Source organism: Gymnoscopelus braueri, assembly GCF_963280865.1.
Source record: "Gymnoscopelus braueri genome assembly, chromosome: 1".
Classification (NCBI taxonomy): Eukaryota; Metazoa; Chordata; class Actinopteri; order Myctophiformes; family Myctophidae; genus Gymnoscopelus; species Gymnoscopelus braueri.
Genome location: NC_137603.1, coordinates 55369709 through 55390925, shown reverse-complemented (window position 1 = coordinate 55390925; position 21217 = coordinate 55369709). Strand labels below are relative to the sequence as shown.

Sequence of the window (21217 nt, the reverse complement as noted above, 5' to 3'; positions counted from 1 at the left end):
CTGAATCTAATGATCATTAAATCCTGATTTCAATGAAAATATTTCAGATGAAGGAGAAGAAAAGAATAAAGGTTGTTATGCATATGGACAATCAAAATATGTTGGAAATATATTTTGATGTGGTGACATAATTAAACTTAAATAAAAACATGGCACTTCATGTCAAAAAGGTTGCCGACCCCTGAACTATGTGCTTTACAATACCGTTGTTTTTTTTGTTATAACTGTTGTATGGGTTATCCATACACAGCAGAATCTGAAGGAAGCCATTGTGATAAAAGAGAACGCGTTCATCCAATGCTTAAAGACATTTAAACTATGCAACCTTAATAATATAAAAGGCATATCATTCAAGTAATGTACAGTACAGTATGCACTGGTGTAAAACAGATGATCTGCAGATTGCGGTTACATTTCAGAACACACAAAGCTATTCTGAACAACACTTTCATAAAACGTTTATAACAATCTTTCTTTTGCTTTAAATACGTGACCTTAAATGAATGAATTTCCATCATGTTGAAAGTGTTTTATCTTATACTTACGTTAGCTCTGTCGAGTAGATGGGTGGTTGAATTGAGAAATGAAGTTCCTTAGAAGTGAAGGTGCCTTGTCAACTCCCATGTGTGACCCAGAATGAGGAACTCAGATATGTCATATAGGGTTCGATTTGTACACTTCAACACATGACAAATAGCTGATCTGTAAGTTCACACGTCGCATTGTAACGTATTGTGAGCTTGTACTGTAGATCTGCTATTTGAGCTATTTTTTAATGTAATATACATATTTTAATAGGGATGCCAGGGTCAATGTAGTTCACATAATGTTTTTGTATTAAATTGTAAAGGTCTGATATTATTATCAACCATAAATATTGAACATTAGACAGTCTACATTTCCAAAAGGAAATTCTTGTATTTAATTTATTCTGACCAGAAGCTAGGATAAAACATATCCCCACTGGCCATGCATAAAAATGAATGAACAGGGGGGATATCAAATGCATGGATTTGTTTATTTTTTCTCCATTCCACTGTGACTGTGTGGATAAACAAGTAAGGGCTATAATTTTGGAGGCAAAGTTGCAAAAAAATAAATATACTATTGTCTTAATTAGCTTAGTATAATATTGTCTGTCAACACCTGTTTGTTTACTTCATGTTGAAAGATGGACCGGACAACATAAACGGACGTGTTTTGGCCGTAGGCCTTCGCCAACGGCCGAAACACATACATTTCTGTTGTCCGGTGACTGCTGCTGCTGCAAATTACAAATTAAATACTGAAGAGACGTTCAACTTAGTTCAACTGAGTTCGAATTTTTGTGTTACTGGGAATCTTCTGCACCAGACAGAGGTCAGACAGTTCATCCCTTTTTAGTTGAGCATGCCGAACGGGCCTTTGAAGTGACGTAGGATGAAGTGAGGATGTCGAATGAGAACAGCTTTGTTTGGTGTGGTTTTTAGGTGAATTGTCTATGTTCATAAATGATAACAGTCTGACAGTAGGTACAAGGTGGTCAAGGTTAAATGGTTTAATTTCAAAAGTTTACACACACTACAGCATTGAGATTTCCCATGAGTCGCAGAGGCGGGGTGTAGCACAAACCTAAGGGCCCTATACACAGACAGTCTCTGTGGGCCCTCCTCTTCTCTTGAGCCGTATCTCTCATGCATCTGAGGAGGGCCATATGTTTCATGATGTTAATTTGTTTAATGTTTATATATATAATGTCAGATGACATTACACAATGCAACTATACTCCAAGCTAGATTCCCACACTGTACACTTCCTACATATTGATATCTGCTGCTGCTACGTGATGTATTACTTGCACAAAAGTCTGAGGTACACTGCTTAATGTTTTGAGTATACACATGATACTATTATATTTATACTGTATATACTTATAAATGTCTTTAGTTGGGGCATTTGAGAGGCAGCCATGTCTGAAAGTGTTGTGAAGGCTATGTCTGAGGTGGTTGCCAGTACCTCAACTCATCTAGTGGTACACAATCCCTTTCTCAATCTTGTGGTGACAAAATGAATGCATAACTTTTGACTACAGGCAATGACTCCTCAAAATTTGTTGACTCATCATAGTTTGTTAGGTCCTTTCAGACCTCCAAGTGCTTCTGAAGTATTGTGACATTTCCTTCCTATTTTAAAAAAGACAAACAAACAAAAAAAGTCTCATCATATCATAGCCTGTCAAGCTGGATGGCACTGGTGCCAGGCTTTCCATGTGTTGTTCTGCAAACTGACCACTTGTGAGAACCAGTCAACTAGGGATGGTTAAAAATGTATGTTTTTCAAAATAAATATTATTAAATTACGGTAAACAAAATTTGGTCTGTTGCAGCTGCCAAGGACAGGTATGAGCTCCACAGAATTAAAGGTATATATGCGTACTGTGCTTTATGTGATAAATTATGACCAATGTCTGAAGATATAAGGGTATTCTACAGGGTCGAAAACACATCCCTTTTAGCCCAAACAAAAACCTTTTTTCTTTTTTTTTTCAAAATTGCAAAATAGTAGATGTATTTCAAATATATTTCAAATACATTTATCAGAAACAGTGCCTATCCCTGCAACCAAATAATGACAGAGGTGACACAGTGACATGAAGTCTGCAGCAGTTTTGTTTCACACTATGGTTGATAACCCTATAGTTAATCTGGGAACCCATCATCAAAACAAAATGAAAAAACAGCACCCTCTGCTGTTCATGAGAGATTACCCTATAGTTGACCAGATTCACAAGAACTCACAAGGACCCCCTTCTGTTTTTACTCCACACTAAAATATCTTTGTCGAAAATAGCCAATCTTGTAGATCTGCTACGTTCGCTGAATGTTAGACCCAGTAGTGATGCTTGGGTTCAAGGGGTTAAGTTTAGGCTTGTGTTTGGTGTGGTCATGGTTAGGGTAACAATCTAGGGAGGGCCCCACCACACACTTCAGTGTCCTCAGACTCCATTTCAAAAGTCGACCAGAGGACTCTACTGTGGAGAACTGCAGCTCCAGAGGGCTAGCACAGCCAGGGACCTAATAGTACTGAATCAGCAAGCAAAATAACCCGGGATATACAGTACAACATGAGCAAAATAAACACAAATGGCTTGGCTTGCCTCTAGTAATTCATTGTTAGTTAGGTACAACGAGGTGTGCAGTTTGAAAACTGCTCTGTGTTATATAATGATACATTAATACAGACAGACACCATCGAAATTATACTTTAGCTGAGCAGGATTTCTCCCATAGCATGTATTTTGTGTGTTGTGCTCTCTGGGAACATAACAGAATAAACAGAGAAAAATATCCACAATGGAGTGCTGGAGAACTTTTAATGCCCTGGATACATATTAGGGGCCAGATAATCAATATAGTATTGTTAAAGAAATATGCAGTTGTGTCTAATTTGTTTTGCACAGCCCTTTAAGCTGGCAGACTGTGGGCTAGGTCTGTCTCCTTTGGCCAAATTAAAATAGTGATCTATTGTATATAAACACTTCACCAATAACAACAACAGTGTTTCACAAGAACATTGTTGTAACTTAAGAGATTTTTGTGCTTGTTTTACATGCATACATAGAGTTTCCACTATGACCCAATGTTCTTGCTCCAGGTTTCACAGTTACTTCACCAGGCTTTTGTGGCTGGAGGTGCTTCTGTTTTGTATGGTCATGCACAGCATGAGCTGTGATTGAATTGGTCTACTCTTAGGGAGACATACTGCATGTGCATATACACACAAACCATGTTCTAGACAACTTGGCCTATGCTATGGCCACGCTGTAAAAGGTTTAAAACTCTACCAAACGTGTAGGAGAATGAAGAAATAAGCTGCCATAAATCACTTTATTTCAAATTCACATGACTGTGAAACTGTTTCACTTAAAAAAGCAAAGGCACACATCTACAAATTGGACAATATAACCACCATCAGACAATAAATAAAACAGAGAGCCTCCTGTCACTATGCATCTACTGTACTGTATAGATTTTTTTTAGCCATTGTTTTTGCTCTCTCTCTCTCTGCGTAGGCTACTATACTGTACCATATTGGGAGACTAAACTTAGCTGATGTTCATTGGTCAGTAAAAAAAAATAACTTCTGCTATAATGTAAGGGCTCAGTGATGCTAAGAACAGTACAGCAAGCTATCTCCTCATCTTACATTTGGCTGCTGTGTTCCTGCAAGGCTGTAGCAACCATTTAATCAAGTCATCGGGTAATGGCGTTCATGTTGATTGACATACCCTGATGAGGGTGAAAACCAAAATATTTTAACGGAGTACCCATACCATCTTCATTTTTTCAAACCATGTCACTATACAATAGGGCTTTATATACTTTATATACTATATACAATTGTTTTTGATAGTTAGAACTTACTGTAGTACAGCCAAAGTTCAGCACAATACTACACCGTTTGCATGGCTGGTCATGTACTTTAAACATTATAGGCTGGAGTGAATCCCAGTGCCCAGGAGGATTCTTAAAAATCTGTACAATAGTGTGGTTTGCATTTAACAATAGATACAATACCCAGGGAACCACAGTTGATCATGTATGTGTGTGTATATATATATATACATACAGTATCTACACGTAATATACACAAAAAGCACAGCCTACATGTGAAAAGCTGGTCAGGGATGTTTATATGTACACATTTCCTGTGGGGTCCCCCAAGGCTCGGTACTTGGTCCAATTTTATTCGCAATGTATTTGCTCCCGCTAGGACACATTATAAATTATTTTAAAGGCATCTCCTACCACCTTTACGCGGATGATATCCAGCTGTATTGCTCTTTTAACCCTGACTGCCCTGATGATTTTAATTCTAACCTTTCTGTTTTAAATGAGTGTCTGTCTGCCATTAAGGCCTGGTTAGCAAGCAACTTCCTCCAGTTGAATGAGGCCAAAACCGAGGTGCTCATTGTGGCCTCTGATGTATTGGGTCCCTCAAAAGTAATGTGAGCCCCAATCTCAGGAACCTTGGGGTCATTTTTGATCAGGCCATGCACCTGGACACGCACATTAAATCGGTGACCCGCAACTGTTTTTTACATCTCAGGAATATTGCGAAGTTAAGGTCGATTGTTTCCCATTCTGATCTAGAAATGATTATACATGCCTTCGTTTCCTCTCGCCTTGACTACTGTAATTCGATTCTCACCTGCCTCAATAAGACATCCATAGACCGCCTCCAATTCATTCAAAACACTGCTGCAAGACTGTTAACTAGATCAAGCAGAAGATGTCACATTACTCCAGTTTTGGCATCTCTGCACTGGCTTCCGGTAATTTTCAGAGTTCAGTTCAAGGTCCTGGTGCTCACTTTTAGGGCTCTGCATGGCCAGGCACTTGAATATCTAACTGACTTGCTGGAACCATATGTGCCCAGCAGGTCCCTGAGGTCAGCAGACTAGGGTCTATTGGTCATTCCTCGTACCAGGTTAATCACCAAAGGTGACAGAGCTTTTCAGTCTGTAGCGCCTAGGCTCTGGAATGCCCTCCCTCGTGGCCTGAGAGCTGCAGCTTCTGTGATTATTTTAAGAATCAGCTAAAAACTCTACTGTTTCAACATGCTTTCGGGTAATGTCACTGAGGTTCTCCTCCAAAGCTGAAATATGTCTGCTTTTTTTTTGTTTTTTCTCTCAGATGCATTGTGTTTTTGTTCTGTTTCTTATCATTTGATAGTTTTTTGCCATTTTTATTTCTGTTGTATGTAAAGCACTTTGTGAGTCCTCTCTGTGAAATGTGCTATACAAATAAAATGCACTTACTTACTTACTTACTTACATACAGTACTGTACTTGCACACAAGTAAATCACAAGCCATCAAAAACAGAAGGACACTGGTCAACACTGACATCAGAGTCTATGTCCTGCAGTGCTTCTCAAATGATATTACACTCGTACCCAAAAACGTACATGGATCAGGATGGACCCAATATAATTCCTTACATAATGCTAGGGGTGTGCCGATATATCGTCCCGCGATATATCGCGATACGTTTTCCTGATGATATGTATCGTTTTGGGAGAAAAAAAATCGTTTTCTTTTTCTTTTTTTTTTACAATAATAATAATCAGGCATGCAAACAGCCCCGAGGTGAAAAGGGTGACAACATGTTGTTTTTTTTCGGGTCAGGTGTCACACTATTGCCCTATTTGGATTCAAAACGGCTATTGTAGCTGAAAAGCTACAAGTTTGCGTCTGAATAATGCAAAAACAGAATTATTTGTTTGCATTTTTTCTCCCCCATATATTTTCATAATAAAAAAATGCGTATCGTATCGTATCGAAATCGTATCGAAGTTGTGAGCCAAATATCGTATCGTATCGTTTTCTGAAATTAGTGTATCGGCACACCCCTACATAATACTATTGATGTAGTTGTTGGTCAGCAACCATGTTCAGGGTATTCTGCAACCCAAATTCAGGTCTTGAATCAATGGTTGAGAAACAGCACAATACAGTTTTTTTGCAGCACAATACTTACAATACAACCACGGTCCTTAACAAGTTCATGTAACTGGAATGAAGCGGTCTTGGGGTTTATGTTTTGGGGTCAGTGTAGAAAGGATCAAATGGACAATGCAGTGATGTACAATGGCATTAGTGTAATGTCTTCCTCCTCGTAAATGGCAGATCTAGAAGCTCACAGCGCGAATGCATTGCAACATGTGTGAGCTTGTACTTCTGCTATTTGTGCCACTCTTTTTTTATTTATTTTTTACCTATAATGACAGGCCCAAAATAGAGATGCAGGGTTGGAAGTGGTTAACAAATGGTCCAAATGCTCTTATGGGCCCCTTGTGAGCAGTACAACTACTGTACATGTAACTAAATGCTCTGTTCAATGCCAGTTAATAATTTCTATCATTGCAGTGTATTGAGAAAAGAGACAGACCATATAAAAGTAAACATGGCCATCATACAGCTAACAAAACAGATTGTTATTTTCAACATAACCAAGATTTTTTTAAATTGCATTTCACCATTAAAAGTGGGTCTGTGTCACCAAAGCAAATATATAGGTAATATCTTTGAAGTCATAGAACTCCATTGTTGTTCAAAAACACCCACATACTGTAGTACTGTTGCTACATTGTAATCTCATACAGTAACAACTTTATGTAGCGAAGGTGAAAGCTTTTTCCATCTCTGTGCCCGTGCATCACGTGCATTGCCTTGTTTACATGACCAAAAGACATGCAAGCTTGGTACATATTCCTGCCAGTGTTATGCCCTGTACCAAGGTACTGGCATTACAACAGGAGCTGGTCTCCAAGTGCTGCACAGTGGCTGTTCACTGCTGATGGGGTAAATGCAGAGGATGCATTTCCCTAAGGGGACAATAAAGTACATCAAATCAAATTAAATCAAATCAAATCAAGTCAAATTACTGTACAATGTCCATCACAGTGATTAAATACACTGACCAAAACAACAGTACTGGTCTGGTACTCGTTTTATCACATTTTTGGACAACATTGGAGTTCTGTGACTTCAGGATATGAGCTACAATGTATTTGTTTTGCTAAGATGGACCACACTTAAAATGAATCCCCCATACAAATTGTTCGATAATCTACAAAAATGTAAATCATTCAAAAGAATGCTCACAGCACGTCACAGTGTGATGCATTGTGAGCTTGTAAAATCAGCTAGTTTCACGGGCGTGTACGACAAAGTAAAAATAGGGCTTAAGTGGGTAAGTAGGTAGGAGAATTTTAGTTTTTTTGGTGTTTGACTTGTCGTTGGCTGTGTTGACAATGACAAAAACATTTATTTATGACGGCATTATGCTTTAAGAGACAGATCTAAAAATGGGTCGTTTGTGGAGCACCCTGGTAGCACTTCGAATCTTTAGAAAAAGATTATAATTTAGTTTGGATGGGAATTTGATGATGTATCCTTAGCTAACATATTTTCTATCATGCTTTGTCCCACATTCTCCATGCATATCTACACTGTCGACACTCCTTTGGAAGAGAGACATTGAGCGAGTCCTACAGTCTGCTGATGAGTGCTACAGGACGGCTGATTGGATGGTGTGCCAGCGGGCTGTCTCCATCTGAGTGCTACAGGACGGCTGATTGGATGGTGTGCCAGTGGGCTGTCTCCATCTGCCCCTTACTACACATGTCCTTCCAGTGTCCCTGTCCTGCTTCCAGGGCCTCGCTGCCAATCAGCACACGGCCCAGCACGCTGCTCTTTGTGTAGAGACGCCCCTGTTGGCACAAAGACATCTCAGTGGATTGAAGTGAAAAATCTATCAATGAAGCCTTGAATTCATGGAGATTTCTTTGTTTTTTAGTTTTTGTCGCATTCCTAAACCAATAATTGGAATGACCGGCGGAGTCTCCATAGAGTCTCCTACTGAGCAGCCACGCAGTCATCGAATTATTGGCTTTGGAATGTGACAAAAACGAATAAGTCTCCAAGAGTTCAGGGCTTCATGGGGTGTGTAATTGATAGAAAATAAGATTTTTTTGGGGTGAACTACTCCTTTAATGTAATGGTTCTTAATTTGATGTTGATGTTGATGTTGAAAATAACCAAAACAATATCATCCATCAATGAACAATTAACACATACAGTATTTAATATTTGCCTTGCCTCAGGTAGTTTTCCCAGGACCTGGAAGACTGCCCATGTGACTCCAATACATAACGTGTAAATCAGCACCAATGATGATTTATATAATTATCGTCCAATTTCCAAGCTTCCATGTTTGGCAAAAATGTAGGTCATTGCTCTCGTGTAATTACATTCTTCAATCTGGTTTTTAGATATAATCATTGTACAATCACTGATGTCAACTTTGTTACAAATGACATCTTAACTGCTTTAGACAGGAAGAAGGATTGTGCTGCCCTGTTTGTTGTATTTTGATACAGTAGAGTCTCTTGAAAGTACTGTAGGTGAAATAGGTCATTGTTTTTAGTTTTTCTTCAAGGCACTTGGGAAATTACATCTCCATGATTTTAAATCAGTATGTTAATCCTTAACTCAATCAAATGATTGGCTTGTTCTTGAGGTCAGTTGTATTAGGTCAGAACTTGACAAAACTGGCTTTTCATTTGCCGCTACAAGTTCCTGGAACTTGCTACAAAGCACTTTCAAATTGGACTCTCTCCCGTCTCTTAATCAGTTTAAGGCCAAGACCAGAGACTTCTGTGTATCTTCATGTGTCTGTTTTGTTTGATTTATACCGTGATTCACTGCTTTGTAATGACCTTTTTTTATTATTATCGGTTGTATTTATTTATTGTATGTTGTGCACTCGACCCCATCGGAAAGATGGTCTCTGAGTTTAAATAAAGGCTTCAAATTGAAATTGAAAAATAAAATCTGGAGAGATCTCTTCACCCACATTTGGTTTCTAATACACTGGTTTAAGAATGACTTCTAGAAAGCGAGGCACAGGGCAACAATGTTTTGGTATAATCTATAACAGTCTCCAAGTAGTTGCCTCAGCTATGTTGCTTTCAAGACACTCACTCACTCACTCACTCATTCATTCACAGCGGCTTGGAGAGCCCACTCGCTCGCCGGTCTTGGTTCCTCCCAAAGCAAATTACCATTTGAGACACAAACAATTTCCGGGTTAAGCTGGAGGACCGAGTGTGGAGTGAGCGAGTGATTAGAGATTTGGGTATTGGAATTTGGCTACTCAGTACTCACTCACTCACTGCTGGTAATGCCTATCATAAGCCTAAAGATATGGTTTGACATTGAAAATTAACATGGGTGCAACTAGCAGCCACGTCTAGGCAATTAGACAGATGACCTTTGAAGCTCATACCTGCATGACAATGAACTCCAGGACCAATGGCAGCTGAGTGATGTCACCAGAGGGCAGGTCAAAGAGGAAGGGGGCATTCCATACAGGGTTGTGGCTCCCTGCTCCTTTTGTCTCCTTGGTGCCGATCACCTTGCCATCCTGACGCAGGTTGATGATAACATAATGGTCTGTGGGAAAGACATTATTAGCCATTATTATCAACCCTTATATGTGTATTAGGGATGGGACAATATGAAAATTGCATGTCACGATTATTGTGGCACACTGGTCGGTTTTCAACTTTGACACACAGCATTAGAATAGGTACTGTATCACTAACAGACTAAAAGCATGGACTTATCCAGTCTAGGACATTTCAACAAGGCAATTCAAAGTGCTTTACACAAAACATAAAGCACATTAAGACACGTGTCTTAATGCAAAAGAAACACATAAAAGGACATGAAATAAAACAGAAAAATTGCGTGCAGTACATGAATAAAAAAAATCTGTAAAAGGCAGCGACAAACAGAAATTGCTTCAGCTTTGATTTAAAAGAACTGAGAAAGACCTGCACAGTTTCCAAGGAGTTTGTTCCAAATATGTGGTGCATAAAACAGCTTAATGTTTTGACTCTGGGGACAGAAAGCAGACCTGTCCCAGATGAGCTGAGAAGTCTGGTTCATAATGTAGCTGTAGTAGCTACAAGATCAGAAATGTATTTTGGCCCTAAACCATTCATTGCTTTATACTGTGTAGAGTAGACAGACAGCAGTATTTGGAAATAAATTATTTGACAGACTGACATCAGGGACACCACAACAATGGTGATGTTTCGGTTCACAATACTTCACAGATCTTGGAGCTGGTGGGAGATCTCATTACTGTAGCACCTGCATGGAACCTGGACACAAAAAGAGTAGTTGTCGTCCGAGTGTGCCAGTTTACCGCCCTCAGACTAGAGGCTTTTAACCACATGAACTAAATTAAGCCCCTATCCCTATTCTGGGCATGTCAAAATAGGTGACCAGTAGGCAAAGAATTATGAACATTTGGCGGAAGGAACCCTAGGAAAAAATGGATGAACATTAGGCGAACATTCTGCCCACTAGCACCCCCCCCCCAGGTGGCTTGCTGTTCATTTCACCCAACAAGACCAAAGTGGTTTCTTAGGACAGATCAACCAACTTAGCCTGTTAGCCATCCTTAGATCCACACCGCTTCCAATCTCATGATTTTAATTTGAGTTGTTGGGCAGGGCCCGACATTCTGTCAACATTTGGACTGTGGATTGGGCATGAGGGGAAGAAAAGGATAAGTCATAGTGAAGAAAAGGAACAAGAAGGGTTGAGTGCCACAGGCATGTTAGGTCACCCAAGAGGAACTAATATACACAACACATTAACTGCACAACAAGTCTTGAATAGGAAGTTACGTAATCCCTTTCTGAAGCAAGACTCTTATCTACAGTTCCTGAGAAGGGTTGACCAGGGGGCAGTGGTGGAAAGTAACTAAGTACATTTACTCAAGTACTGGACTTAAGTTTCTTGAGGTAGCCAAGGACTTCAAATATCTCGATGCATGGTCTAATGAAATGCGATCTATAAACATTACCTGGAATGAACTACCCATTGGAACCATACATTGCTCTCTGAAACCTCACCCAATGTCCTCCTTGATGACCTCCCCTCTTTAGACCTTTCTCATTATCCTCACTTAAAAAATATTATTTTCCCTTTAAATCCTTTTGAATCCCCCCCCCCCAAAAAAAAGGCAATTCACGGTTGTTGCACAAATGCCACGCATCTGCAAAAAGGATGTGTGTTTCCATATGCTTGTGAAATTATACTGAAGCTGTTTCCAGGTCTCACTCAACACCATTTAGTACTTTCAAACCAGCTAAATAAATGGAACAGCGAACGTTTCTTTGATGTCCTGTTTCCTGGCTCTCCAGCGGTATGATGGGAGCATAGCTGTATTACACATATGGTGAGATATGATACAGGGTGTAAGGGAAATGACGCCCGGCTGTTCAGTTCCTAATCACATTATACTGTGCAATGCAATGAGGGAACCAGTCTCTGATTAATGACAGAAAAAAATGGACATGGTGGCTGTAGGCCTCATGACAATGGATTTCTATTGAATGTTTTAGGAACAATTCTGCTTCACTGTACAGGATAGCTAGGAGTGACAGAACAGAGTGGGTAGAGAGAAAGGGAGTGAACGGCATGTGACATACGTGTACTGTCATGGACATCATTCGAATGCATGACATCACAAATGTGTGCTGGAGCTGATGAAGCATAACAAAGAGGATTGATTTGAGCATCAACACACTGTGGAGATTTTGAGCAAAATAGCCCAAAATACGTTTTTAAGATTGTTTTCCTTACTATAATTCATAATACATTCCTGTTGTTAAAGCGATAGCAGTACCATCTGTAAAGCAATTTGCAAATATTGTCAATCATCTTCATCTGGCGATGGTGTGCTCTGTGAGTGAGCAACAAGACGTATTCCATTCACCCTCATTGTATTGCTATTGTATTGTCAAAATCATACTTTTAGCACTCAAATGAACACATAAAAAGTGGCTTCTGCCAATCTCTTCTCTATATAAATTAGTTAAAGTTCTCTGTGTGTGTGTCTCTGTTGGTGTCTCTGGACAAATGTCCATTTATGGATAGTTTCCTGATATAGATAGTACTGACGACATTGACCGCCCTCCCAAGAACTTTGTGGCACTTTCGCCTACGGAATACCAGGCAATGGGGACCGATATGTTTAAGCAGGCACACAAAGTGACAGCGCTGACGTCATAGAAATAACATCATAGACAGGCCTCCAAGTACTCTGATGAAGCATGCGAAGTGGACATTCCACCAATTCCACATACTGCAGGCAGTGGAGGCGGTTCTATTGCGTAAGAAAACTTCCATCAAGCGTAATATAAAGCCTAATTTATACTGTGTGAGCCAAGCTGTGGTTCATGGCTCATTAAACTATTGGAGCTATAATGAGCCATGAGCCACACAGTATAAATTATTCTTAACATAAATACAGCAAAAATCCCAAGACATTGTCATCACATGCCTCAGACAGAAAGATGGAGAGGGAGCTACTGCATGCCTCCTGGTGGAGGTTTTTATTTTACTGAGTGCACCTTTCTAGTTGACTTCTGTAGCTCCCGCCTTACTGGCCTCCCAGCATGTGCACTTAAGGCGCTCCAAATGATCCAGAATGCTGCAGCACGCTTGGTCTTCAACCAGCCAAAAGTTTCACATGTCTCCATCCTTCTCCGCTCCCTTCGTTGGCTCCCCGCACAGAGTACAAAACACTGATGTTGGCCTACAAAGCAACCAAAGGCATGGCACCCCCACACCTTCACAGCCTGATCCAACCCTACAAACCATCCCTCTCACTCAGATCAGCTAATACAAGGAAGCTGTCTGAACCTTCCTTAAAACACCCTGGACAACGCTCCACACGTCCCAGACTCTTCTCCCTCCTGGCTCCTAAACTGTGTAACAAACTCCCCTTTGCAGTTAGAACTGCAGATTCACTCCCAATTTTCCGGCTCACCTCTTCAGACTGACCTTAGCCTGTAGCACTTGACCTAGTTTTGACGACCATGCAGACTTATGCAAAAGTTTACATGTAATTTAGATAGCATATTATTTAGACAAATACTAAATAATAAAAGTAATAATAAAAAAATATATGTTTACCTAATATCCTATACTTTCAATGTACAGATTAATATTTTGATAGTATATTGTTTACACTGTTGCTAGGTTCTTGGTTTACCTGTGATCCTAGTTTACTGAGGCACTACACCATGCCATTTGATGTACCGGTATGTGTGTACCATTGTAAGTCACTCTGGATAAGAGCGTCTGCTAAATACCTAAATTGTAAATTGTAGTTACTATTACTATTGTACCTTCTATCTTTATTTGATCTGTGTTTTATTGTTATCCACACACTGTTGAGGAAGCTTGAAGTACAGTACAATACTGTATTGCATGTGTGCAGTATGTGACAATAAACACCACTGAACCTTGCATCTAGAGCGAGTGTGTCAGATTACTCGAGTGGCACCACTTGGGTGATTTTGTCAGATCTTCCACTGCTCTGGCATCCAGCTGGCATAGATGTAAAACACCTCAGAGACTGAGGTAGAAAATGTGAATCTTTATCCTTGTTACTCTGTGATACTCCTCACTTTCAGGTGAAAAGAAGCACCTAGTGAGATGTAGGCCATATATCAGAGGAGAGGTGGTTGTCCACTCTACACTCTCCTCAGGCCAACGGTGGAGGTTGGCAGTGACAGTACAGCACACATGAAGGGAATAATGAATGATAAAGTTTGCAAGAAAAATGGAAAATGTGAAAAACAAAATAAAAGTTGCTCAAAGAGTTCAAAACAAGAGTTGCTCATAATAATAATCACAAAGAGCTATTTGAATTCATTTATTAGCCAAAAAGTTTTGTACCGTATGTATATGTACGATATACTGTATCGTTATTTGTTTTATTTAACCTGTTTCTATCTCTTTCCCTTTGCTCTCACTCTCACAACTCTCCTCTCTCTTCTCACAGAATTCTACAAAATGATGGAGTGTGCACGAAAAAAACAATTTCACCCACTTCTTTACACCTGTGAACCTGTGATGTGACAAATAAAACTGATTCTGATTCAGTTAGAGCATGTAGTAGAGTATCACATAATGTTTTGCCTGCAAACTTTGCTTGTGACCTCCATGGCCTTACCTGGCACCCCCGGCATCCGTGTGAGCTTGGCCAGGTTCTCTGCCTTTCGCACCATCACCTTGATGCGCTGGGCCAGGGTCTGGTATTGGAGCAGGATGAACAGCTGGCCCAGGGTCCGTGGAGCACACATGGAACTCCTCCTTTGACCAGGCAGCGACTCCTGTGAGCTCAGGCTCTGAAAGGAGGAAACGTGGAGAAATATTGGTTGAATGGTTGAAAGCAGGGTTCTTTGTTGTTTGGGATTCGAACCCGCAACTCGCTGTTTACAGCCTATATGTGGTATGCGCCTTAACCACCATTGGCAACACTTCATTTTTCTATTTTTCTATTTTTTTAGGCTTCTCTGCCTTTATTTATAGTCGAAAGTGAAGATCGTAGGGAACGGGACACGAACCCGCGATGCACTGTAAGGCTACATTAGAGCCTAGGTGCCAGGACCGCTAGGCCAGCAGTCCGGGCCTTGATTCTTCTTGTAAATATATTTTGGGGTGGGGCATTTTGTAGCCTTTATTGACAGTGACACAGGAGAGAGACAGAAAATCTGGAGAGAGTAGGCGGATGACATTCATAATAGTCTGGCCGGCTGGTTATTAAACTGGGGACTTGTGATCAGAGCATTCTGTACATGTGGTATGTGTCCTAACCACTCGGCTATGGGGTCACCCAGATGGTTTAAAGGAATAGTTCACCCAAAAAAATTACTTGTTTTCTATCAATTACACACCCAACGAAGCCTTGAATTCATGGAGATGTTTTAGTTTTTGACGCATTCCTGAGCCTATAATTTGATGACTGGATGTATTTCTGGTAGGAGACACAAAGAGATTCCTTTGAGTCTCCTACCGGATACATTAGCATCTTTCCGCCGGTAATCAAATAATTGGTTTAGGAATGCGACAAAAACAAAAAAATCTCCATGAATTCAATGCTTCACGAGGTGTGTAATTGATAGAAAATAAGTATTTTTTTGGAAGAACTACTCCTTTAACAAGTTTTTTTATATAAAATTGTTAAATTGTGATATCATCAAACATAAATATCAAACATATCGGACAGTCTACATTTCCCCATAGGAAATGCATGTATTTAATTCAGTCTGACCAGAAGCAGGGATATCAAAAGCAGAGGCACATGGATTTCGCCCCCATTCCCCCTCCAAGCAAATCCAACCCTGTGGAGAAGTGTTGGGGATGGAGGAGGAGGGAGAGAAAGAGTTGAGCAGGATGTGTCCTGCAGTTAGACAGATGTTCCCTCATGTCACGGGGAGACTGGTAATGAAGCGAAACTCGAGGTAGGAAGAAAAGCAAAGACAGCAACATGTTGCAGTACATCTTTCATACTGTAGAATCTACAGTATGAAAGATGTACTTTAACATGTTGCTGTCTTTGCTTTTCTTTCAGTGTAGATCCATGCTAACAGCCCTCCCTGATATTCAGATTTTGTGCAGCTCAGTATCAGTGTTGGTCAATAACGAAGTACATTTATTTGAGCACTGTACTGAAATAAATGCTTTTAGTGTCTGTACTTTACTTGAGTATTTGCATTTTTGGATACTTTCACTCCACTACATTTCAAAGACAAATAATGTGCTTTTGACTTCACTACATTTCTAGGACGGGAAAAAGTACATTATGCGTTAACCACAGTGAAAATAGCTGATCTACAAGCTCATAACGCATCACAATGCGTCGTGAGCTTGTAGATGTGCTATTTTGATCATTGATATTTCTTTGAACATTTCTGGGAAATCTTTGAATTGTTTAAAAAAATGTGAATTTTCTGCAAGACGTTTCACATTTATAGTTGGCCTAAAGCATATCGTCTCTGTCAGGTGGAAACCTGTCAGGTGGAATGTCCAAAACTGTTACTTTTCAGGATTCAAATTCAAAAGTAGCAGAGGATCCACAAGCTCAAAACACGTCACTTTGCGCCGCGCTTCGAGCTTGTGGATCTTCTACTTTTGAGTGACGCTGCAGTATGATCACGTAGGGCGTTAATTTACGAAAAAACACAAAAAGTTAGAATATGGAGATGGACGGTTTCTGCCCGACAACAGCCAATCCAACTGGGGGTCGTTGAAATGAAAAAGGTTGAGAACCGCTGCAGTATAGAGGATGGAAGGAAGTAGTTCACAGAGGGGAGTGGGAGACTGGGGCGAGGAGGGGGACATGGAACGTTTCTTGACAGGCCACTAGTGTGTAGGAGAATATCTCTAACAAGCACGCTTCATTTCACTCATTGGTTTCCGTCTGCCGCTTACAATTTGCCTGTGCAACCATCACTCACACTAGGCACTGCGGTTTAAGAGGAGAAACAGTGCCCCGCCTAAACGCTTTGCCAAACAAAACTCATTTAGCTCAATAACATTTCCCAAATGTAGTTGAAGATTTATTTTTCAGAGAATGTGGGAAGAATGTTTTTTTTTTTTTTACAGTATATTAAGATAGATTTTTCAGGGAAATTGTGGATTTTTGGGAATACCTACTATATAAAGTTCAAGTTGCGTGACTGTTAAGCAGCGGTTGACGTCAGCGTAAAGCGACGTTGTGAGGCAACAGTTACATGACTGACATCAGTGCAAATCAACATTGTATGGTAACGGAGAGAAGGATAGGGAAAGGGGAACCATTGTCTAATGGTATTGTAATCTTGTAATCTTACATTAAATTGTCTAATTTTACTACTAATTTAATACTGCACTTGTGCTGTTTTCTCACTGTAAGTAAGATAGAAATATGAGCAATATGAGGCCATGAGCACAAACATATTACAACGCAACTATACAACGTGGGCGTTAACATGACAAAAACTAGCAATGACACCTGCACCTGGCGCAAGATAGGGCCCACCGCCTAAGACTAGGGAGCTGGCAGCGTCAATTCCGTTGCATGTCAGGTCCTATTGATTCCGACATTTGCATTCTCACATACAGCCCCTCCTTCAGGGTTGCAGTGCATGTGTGGAAGCAGCTTAAAGAGCTAGATATTGGCCTAGTTGGTAGATAGAATATCATGGACAATGTATTTTCATTGCAGCTATACTATAGCCTATGTTTTACACTGTTACCTGGACATTTAAGCCAGGTTAATTAGAACATATTTAGGGAAGAAAAGGGCAAACTCAGAAGTCTAAAAGAAAAGTAAGACGTCTAAGCAAGGTCAACCATTATCAAGTGAGTGCATTATAAAAGTACAGTATGTGAGTACAGTATTAAACTGTCCCCAGTTTGACTCAGAACTCCACCACCACCCAAAAGCTCCTGGCTGTTGTTCTGTTGGGCCGTGGCTGCTTTGTAGAACATTGTTATTGAGTAATGCAGGCAGGTCTCTGTGGATGTAACCCAAGCAGAATGACTGACTGAGTCAGTGAGTCATCCAGGAGAAAAGCCAGTGTCATGCTTAATGTACAAACCAAGTCTATTCACACATTGAGCCCATGGTGCTCAGTCGGACATTAAACAGACTTGGTAACGGGGAGTGGACAGTGTCAAGTCTGTTGCATGTCAGGTCCTACTGAGTTGGACATTTGTGTTCTCACATACAGCCCCTCCTGGAAATTACTAGACAAGTTCAGGATTGCAGTGCATGTGTGAAAGTTGCTCTAGATATACAGCGGAAGTTTTGCTGTACTGTATGTAAGACATAGACATACATGTATAGAACAGACATAGCAGTGCTGTACTTCTGTATCAAACACAGAAGAGGAAGTCATCAATTCATGACAGACTCAGAGATGCATTTGTTTGATATAAAGAAGTGTTGCTTATAGTTTCCATAGCAAACATAGCAATAAGTGTAAAGTCAGTGGCTGTGAACACAGACATACTGTAGGAGGCGCTAATGACCTGTCTATACTCATTGTTATACTTGCAATATACTGCAAAAACTAAATCAAGAGATTAATATTAAATGATATTGTGATACTTTAAACTGTGTATTATGAATCAGTACATACCATGTAATGTATCTAGATAAGTTTGTAGGGTGAACAATTGTATAGAACATAAAATAAAATAATGTAATTGAATTAAATAAACAAATGAACTAATTCAAGAAAGTCAATCCAATCCATTGTACAAAGCATAGCGTCATAGCATCATCAACCGTTATGCTATTAACTACAACTAATTTTTAAATAAAATATTAACTACAACTAATATATTCACTTTGATATTATATTAATATAATCGCGCTGCGAGTTTGTACATCTGCTATTTTTTAACATTTTTGAAACATCTTGAAAGTGTTTGAAAATGTTTTTGTTCTGTTTTTTTTAACACAAATCTTCTCTTCTGGGGGTCCCTGCCACAAAACATTTTCAGATGGGGGGTCCGTGGCCAAATATATGTCATTTTGGGGGTCCTTGGCACAAAAACGTTTGAGAACCACTGATTTAGAAGGCATTTGTCGAATCAGCCTCAGGTCTTAAGAACTATAAGCTCAATCTCCTTGCCATCGGCAACTGCAAACCTCTATTCCAAACAGCCATTCTTTGCTGATTTTCTAGAAAAACTATTAATTATTATTTATTAATCAACAACAGCAGCTGTAACAATGTTCAAATAGCAGTCCATAGCACAGAGAGTGCGTTCTGGAGTAGTTAAAGATGTTAAGCATGCCTGCTTCATCTTAATCCTTCTGGATCTCAGTGCTGTGTTTGATACATACCCAGGCCGACGTTTCACTGTCATTAACTTTCTTTGTTCACTGTTACATTTATGTTGCAATTTTTATGACTCTTCTTGCTCTTTCTTTGTTATAACTTTATTTCATTTAATACTTTTATTGATTCTGGAAAGCACTAACTGGGTTTGTTTTAGTTTTTTAAAGCACTCAAATGTAGAATCATTAAAATTTTACTGTCACGTGGCCAATGGTAGAATATGTTAGTACTTGGCAGTGTTGTACGTCTAACTGTATGAAATTTGATGCAAGATATAATAGTTAGGGAATTTTAGCAATATGTGTGGACCATCTGTGAAAAAAATTACTACCAATAGCTTTCTTCACCAATGTGTTCTTATAGGTGTCTAGAATCACCTCTCAATTAATGTAAACCCAAATCCTCGTGGAAAATCCTGGAGAGCCAATCAAAGTTAAGGAGCACAGAGGGCTTGGGTGAAAAATATTTAAGTCTAAAATGAACTTGTGAGGTGTCTAACTAGGGGTTTTCAGGGGTGCTGAATCCATTCCAACCATTATTTTTGAGTAAAAATGTCTCCCTGGCCATCTAATATTGGTATATTGGTTATTGTTAGTGTATAATCAGTGTATAATCAATGGTAGGGGATTGGGGTGTTGTTGAATTGATTCCATTCTGAAAAATAAAATAAGAAAATATTGCTAAACACTTGATAAGAGTGTACACGGGATACACTGTCTGCATATGGGGAAGGAGCGGGAGTGTTGCATCCTGGCAAATATGTCTGGTCGATTTTAAGGTACGGTAGTTTATCTACTTTTTGGCATTTATTTTCCTCTGCTGGCAAAACTTTTGATTACTGTGAATTTAGATGTCAATTTTCTCTAGCCTATTGCTTACATTGAACAACCACTAGTTAAACAATCATGACACTTGTCTTTTAGTAGACAACATGGAAGAGGATTCTGTAGCTTGTGGCTTAAGGTGCTTCATCTGTGGTGGTCCTGAGACTGAGATTCAAAAGCTCTCAAAAGTCACCCAAAAAGGCTATGCACAGATTTTGTCTTATTCTGAGAGTGTGGATGATGCAGCATTAATCAGAAGACTTCATGAGGACTGGAAAAACTGAGATGACCCCAAACTAAGATACCATTTGGAATGCAAAACCGAGCTATACAGTCGTGCAAGAAGTATATCCACTGGATATCGTAAGTTTTTTTTCATTGTGATGAAAGTTGCCACTTGCAGATTTCAATCCTATTCTATGTTGTGAGTGACATCATAATTTGATAAAAACTTTAAACATAATCTATTCTTTAGAGCAAGATGAGCAAGACCAACGGCCAGACAGGAAGAAAAGACGCAGGGCATTGTCTGGGTCAAGTAGTTCAAGTGCTGGCACACTTGATCTACCATAATACTTGCATCCTTTGCAATGAAGGTATCAATGTTGGCACATTGAAAAGAAACCCTGGTATGTAAGATTCAAATTAATTTTGATAATTGTTTTTCTTGCTCCTCATTGTAGGCTTCCACTCAAAGTCAAATAATGTAATCACACACACACAGTCCAGGTCCAGGCCAACACCTCCACAACCTGCTCCTCCACCACACCCAGGTGTCGGACCACCGTGGCCGGCAGGCTCTCTTCGGACCGCAGCAACAGCTCTATCACCTGGAACAATGCAGAGGGGCCGTGTCCACCAAGATGCTTTGTTTTCACATTGTTGCCGTCGGGCAGAAACCTTGTGTCTTCATGTTTCAACTACAAGAGTGTTGCAGCTCGCGATGCGAGGAGTTGTGAGCTTGTAGATCGGCTATTTTCTCTGTTTTAAAATGTTTAAAAAGTGATACTAAAAAAAGGAACGGTTTTGGACATACAAGGTTTCCACCGACAACGACGCTATATAGTATAGCAACTTACGTTTTTCAGAAAACTGTGATGATTAAGAAGATTTTTTTGAAACGACCGTAGGTCTAAATTAGTT

General features: G+C 39.8%; 1 protein-coding gene across 1 annotated transcript; it reads right to left on the bottom strand.

Moving 5' to 3' along the window:
* Positions 1-7445: 7445 nt before the first annotated feature.
* On the bottom strand, positions 7446-14616 carry LOC308091889 (synaptotagmin-4-like). Its single transcript, XM_080437634.1, has 3 exons — positions 14588-14616; positions 9833-9999; positions 7446-8255 (listed from the first exon to the last, which is right to left on the bottom strand). Exons 1-3 carry the CDS (start codon positions 14601-14603, stop codon positions 8106-8108), a joined length of 333 nt encoding a protein of 110 aa, XP_080293760.1. The 5' UTR covers positions 14604-14616; the 3' UTR covers positions 7446-8105.
* Positions 14617-21217: the final 6601 nt, after the last annotated feature.